Source organism: Sinocyclocheilus anshuiensis, unplaced genomic scaffold, assembly GCF_001515605.1.
Source record: "Sinocyclocheilus anshuiensis isolate Anshui unplaced genomic scaffold, SAMN03320099.WGS_v1.1 scaffold160, whole genome shotgun sequence".
NCBI lineage: Eukaryota > Metazoa > Chordata > Actinopteri > Cypriniformes > Cyprinidae > Sinocyclocheilus > Sinocyclocheilus anshuiensis.
In genome coordinates, this window is record NW_015554119.1 from 1454828 (window position 1) to 1460875 (window position 6048).

Consider the following 6048-nt stretch of genomic DNA (forward strand, 5'->3'; position numbering starts at 1 on the left):
TGTATGATATAATTGTTCATATATCTACTAAAATATTGATATTATGGTCTATAACTCCTCCCCGAACTTCCCTCTGCCCTGTATCTTGGTCTCTCATTGGCTGTATAGCCACATCGCCGATGTGTTTTTCAGTCAGAAATAATTGCACACAGCGTGATTGTGAATCGCCGACAGCTCCAGATATTTAGCATGCCAAATATTTTGCGGGCGTCGGCAGTCGGAGTTAATTGACTCAACGCACCCAATTATAAACATACTTTTTTGCTTTACTTAATTGGCGCAGATTGTTTTTCATAATTTTATTGACATGGTATCAATGTAGAGTAGTTTTGGTAAAACATAGAAAGAAAGTAAACGGCACCTAACTAAATAGTACAGTGGAGATACAGTGACATATATCATGGTACTGAATGATTGCTATAGTCATGTATAATTTTATTGACATAAAGCCGAGGCAAAAAATCCGCACACCAAACGAAATGCAAAGTTCAAGGTCCTTAGAACAGGGTCCTTTTTTGCCTTGGCTTTTTGTATTTTTCTTCTATTAATTGACTCAACGCACCCAATTATAAACATACTTTTTTGCTTTACTTAATTGGCGCAGATTGTTTTTCATAATTTTATTGACATGGTATTCCACTGTATATGTCCAGGTTTTTTTTTCTTTTCTTTTTTCAGGTTTTTCAGGGTTTTTTTCCCTTTGCTGGTTCATCCAAACACCTGCTGGGGATTTATGCACCTTACTTCACATGTTTATTTTATTAAAAAAAAATAATTTTTTGTCTAGTTTTAATATTTTTATTTGTTTTAATATTATTATTTTAATATTACATTTTTATTTTAATATGCAAATTTTTTTTTTGATGGTCGTCATTTGATCCATCCTCGATCACTTCTAGTCAGCTTTGACGAAACTCCTCTCAGCTAGCACGTTTTTTCAAAGTGAAAGTAGCCTTGTCACCTGACCTGAATACAGCGCGCTGATTCGCTAAAATTGCAAATTAACTCTTCATATGGATATGCAAGAAAAAGATGAATCAGTGATGTGCATCCTATTTTTTGTGTCCAAATCTATTTATTAAAATTGATTATGCATGACAATATATTAAGAAATATTTAATAATAATAATAATATATATATATATTTTTTCTTATTTTTAAAAATGCGAATTGTGGTGTTTTTTTTTTTTTAGTTTAAAAATCCTTTTTTGTCACTGACCGAAGTGCAAGACGTTTCATTCCTCATTGCTGTAATCAAATATCTCCCTTTTTCTGTCTTACAGAGAAGCTGTTTGGTGAGTTCTTGACCTGGGACCTGCAGGACGCTTTGTCCCACCTGCCTCTGAAATCCGGTCAATCCGTCTCCATCCCTGTCAACATAAGCGCCAAACTGGACTTCTCCGGTCAGGAGAACCTGTTACACGACCTGAACGACGGTAAACATCCACACGAAATCAGCACACATACGCTGACACGCAAAAACAACATCAATGGGGTCCATTCTGGTTTGTCCCATCCAATTTACGCTCAATTTCTGAGAGTGCATCAACGGAGCCATCGCACTATAATCAAGACAGGCTTGATTGCTCTCTGATAGATAGAAAGGCAGTATTCACTTTGCCCTGTTATGGTAGATCTGATCCAAGCGAGGTGATTTGAAATGGTGTCTGTACTCTCTCATTTCACATTCAACAGAGACATCGGCCGCCTCTCTTCAGTATTACCCCCTCTCCGTTTGCTCTGCCCTCTTATTTCTTCTCTGGAGTCATATCCATTTCCTCTTCACATCTTGTTCTTTTTGTAGGTTTCCTGGTTATATTACACTTACATCTTCTTTCTTCCTGTCTAGCCTCTTGTTTTACCTCTCATGCGCACTGAAAAGGAGAAATCACCGTTATCATAGTTGTTTCTACTAAACATTGAAGTGGAGTTCAAATTAGCTTGAAACTATATAATATGTTTTTGAACAAGACAAATTGTCATTCACATGTACACTGTACACTGTACAAACTTCAAAAGTTTGGGTAGTGTCTGTAATATATCTATCTATATATATATTGTATATATATAGGTATATAGAATGAAGTTGATACATTTATTTATCAGGGATGCATGAAATTGATTGAAAGTGACAGTATAATGACATGAACTTTCTATTCATCAAAAAATCCTGGAAAAAAAATGTATCACAAAAATATGAAGCAGCACAACTGTTTTCAACATTGATAATAATAATAATAAGTTTCTTGAGCAGCAAATCAGCATATTAGAATGATTTCTGAAGGATCATGTGACACTGAAGACTGGAATAATGATGCTGAAAAAGTGTTAAATCAACCAACCTGTCAACATAAGCGCCAAACTGGACTTCTCCGGTCAGGAGAACCTGTTACACGACCTGAACGACGGTAAACATCCACACGAAATCAGCACACATACGCTGACACGCAAAAACAACATCAATGGGGTCCATTCTGGTTTGTCCCATCCAATTTACGCTCAATTTCTGAGAGTGCATCAACGGAGCCATCGCACTATTATCAAGACAGGCTTGATTGCTCTCTGATAGATAGAAAGGCAGTATTCACTTTGCCCTGTTATGGTAGATCTGATCCAAGCGAGGTGATTTGAAATGGTGTCTGTACCCTCTCATTTCACATTCAACAGAGACATCGGCCGCCTCTCTTCAGTATTACCCCCTCTCCGTTTGCTCTGCCCTCTTATTTCTTCTCTGGAGTCATATCCATTTCCTCTTCACATCTTGTTCTTTTTGTAGGTTTCCTGGTTATATTACACTTACATCTTCTTTCTTCCTGTCTAGCCTCTTGTTTTACCTCTCATGCGCACTGAAAAGGAGAAATCACCGTTATCATAGTTGTTTCTACTAAACATTGAAGTGGAGTTCAAATTAGCTTGAAACTATATAATATGTTTTTGAACAAGACAAATTGTCATTCACATGTACACTGTACACTGTACAAACTTCAAAAGTTTGGGTAGTGTCTGTAATATATCTATCTATATATATATTGTATATATATAGGTATATAGAATGAAGTTGATACATTTATTTATCAGGGATGCATGAAATTGATTGAAAGTGACAGTATAATGACATGAACTTTCTATTCATCAAAAAATCCTGGAAAAAAAATGTATCACAAAAATATGAAGCAGCACAACTGTTTTCAACATTGATAATAATAATAATAAGTTTCTTGAGCAGCAAATCAGCATATTAGAATGATTTCTGAAGGATCATGTGACACTGAAGACTGGAATAATGATGCTGAAAAAGTGTTAAATCAACCAATCAATAAATAAATAAACAAAAAATAAGTACATTTTTAAAAGTAAAAAAAAAAAAATGTATAAATTAGTATAAAAATAAAAAATAAGATTTTGAAATACATGACAAAATGTTAAAAAGTAATTAAAAATAATAACATTTTTATAATAATAAAATTTTAAATAATAAAAAAAAAATGAAATATCAAATGATAAAAAAAATAAAAATAAATAAAACTATTATGAAATATCTAATATTAAAATATATTTTGAATATATAGAATTATATATTCAATTAATATTTTAAAATATTCAAATCGAAAATTGTGATATATAAAGTATAAAGTATAATGTCAATGAAATGTATTTGTAACCTGTTTTGAGCCCAAAAGAGCGACCTCTGAGAATGGGAAATGTCCTCCAGGTTCTCTCTGTCTCTTTGTACACACATGTAAATATTAATGAGACTCGAGGAGAGCAGAATGTAGCAGACTGCGTTTCTGCTTGAATTACAAACAGGTGCAAGCTGAACGGCCTCCTTCCTCTCTCTCTCCTCTCCTGGGTCTCTCCTCAGACGCTGCTAAAATGTTTTAATTATTGTTGAAATAATAATTTTCTCTGAATTAGGCCGATAAGACAGCTTAAAGCTGGTCTTAATAGCGCAGCATGTAGAGGGCAGTGAATTGTAAACACTACTGATGTTATCGCAGGTGCTAATACATTATTGCTGTAATTTAGCAGTAATATTAGCACTGTTTGCTATTGCTTTTCTCATCGTGATTGTTTTTTAACTGTAGAAAATAAGATCAAAACAAGCCATTCAAATGTTGAAGTTTGATGTTGCACTTCCTAATCTCTGATTGGCTGCTCATCCTTCTCTCCATTGTGATGTCATAATGGGATGCGAGACATCTTTGGTTTTGCATGTTTTGCATGAAGCAGCTTCCACACTGTTGTCAACATATTTATACAAATTTCATACATATTTATATAATAACTGCATTTTCAACTATTCTAACATGCATTTGAAAATACAACATGCACCAAATCATAGCTTATAAATATGTTGTCAACAGATTTAAGTTCTCCCAGTGGTTTTCTGCCAAAAATAAAAGCCCTACAGTTTAATGCTTGTCAGCAAATTCAATTAGACAACCATATTAAGACAGTTACGACAACCATAAATATTAGTATTGGAATTTTACTTTTGTTCTTTAAAATAACAATAACTATTATTATTATTATTATTATTAAATGCTATTTTTTATTTTACAGTACAGTAGCATTATTACAAAAGTTTAACGTTTGAAAGCAAAGAAATTAAGACAACCATAATTATTGGTATTTAATTTGACTGTTGTTCTATTAAAATATTATTATTATTATTATTATTATTATAAAATCTTGTTTTTACTGTTTTACAGTAATACTGTAGTACAGTAGTATAGTATTATCACAATTGTCATACATTTGTTTGATTTAATGTTTATAATTTAAATATTGAAGAATATATTATTCATTATCTTTATTAAATATTTTATTAAATTGTTTTTTTGTTTTACAGTACAGTAGTACTGTACTGTACACTACAGTACAGTGTTATTACTATAGTTTAATGTTAGAAAGTAAAGGAATTAAGATATATAGATAAATAAGATATTAAGATACATATTTATCACTATTAGTTTTATATAATAATAATTATTATTATAATAATAAATTTATTTGACAGTGATATTAGAGTCATTTTATTTGATTTAATTTTTTTAGCATTTAGATTCATACAAATGACTTATTATTATTATTATTATTATTATTATTGATAATTACTTTAAATGGGAAAAACAACAGGTGTTCCTTATTTTTGATCCTAAGCTGATCACATGCCTGCAACATTACTTTCTTAGTAATGATTTTTAGAGGTTCAATGAGTAAGTCAATGGTTCAATGAGTGTTGTTAACCAGCTGATGTTAACCAGCAATAACCAGTCAGTTCAGTAAGTCAATGAGTTGTTAGACTGATTCAGTTGATCAGAGTGAGTTTAATCAAACTGATTCATTCAAAAGAATTGGCTTATTAAAAACATTTGAACACACTGTACGTTTTCTTTCTGTTCCTTTCACTCTGTTCCCTTCAACCCTTTTTCTTTGCCTGTTTTGTCTCAATCGCTCTCTCTGTGTCTGTCTCCATCTCTGCTGTCCGCATAACTCAGCTGTGATGGTGCTGATGTCATCACTGTGATGCAGTGCTCTGTCTGTCTCTCAGGAGGCCGTTGGGTTCAGTCTGTACGGGAGTTTCTTTAACATGCCGCCCGGTTTCGTTCATTCATCCGTCCTCTATAAATCGTCTCCCCGTCAGAAAGAGGCAGAGCGCGAGGGCCAGACAGTCAGACTAAACACATTAGTGCCTGAATGTTAAAATGTCAGTGCAAGAACAACATAATGAGAGAGGAGAGCAGCTCCATTAAATCGGACGGCTCCCCCCGCTGAGAGCCCGCTGGAGGTAAACGTTTACCCTTCATGCGGGACGTCAGCCGACCGCAGAGCCCTGGTGCGGATGATGTCACGCCGCTACATAGGGTTGAACTTGCTAGCCTCACTGGGTAATGTCTGGTAATCGCTGAGCACCACGCTTTTCGATCCGCTGCATTTTACTTAAGCAGGAGAATAAATGATGTCTGTTAAAGATAAGCTGTTCAGGATGTTCATTAGGTAGATCATTTTATTTTATTTTATTTTATTTTATTTTATTTTATTTTA

The 6048-nt window shown here is 33.5% G+C and overlaps 1 protein-coding gene across 2 annotated transcripts in view; it reads left to right on the forward strand.

The window, feature by feature from the left end:
• Positions 1–6048, forward strand: part of LOC107669949 (trafficking protein particle complex subunit 9-like) — a 252767-nt gene that overhangs the window by 100766 nt on the left and 145953 nt on the right. For both annotated transcript variants that reach the window (XM_016462382.1, XM_016462383.1), the window contains one exon: positions 1284–1436. In XM_016462382.1, coding sequence (XP_016317868.1) covers positions 1284–1436 — 153 coding nt within the window. The remainder of the gene's footprint in view (positions 1–1283; positions 1437–6048) is intronic.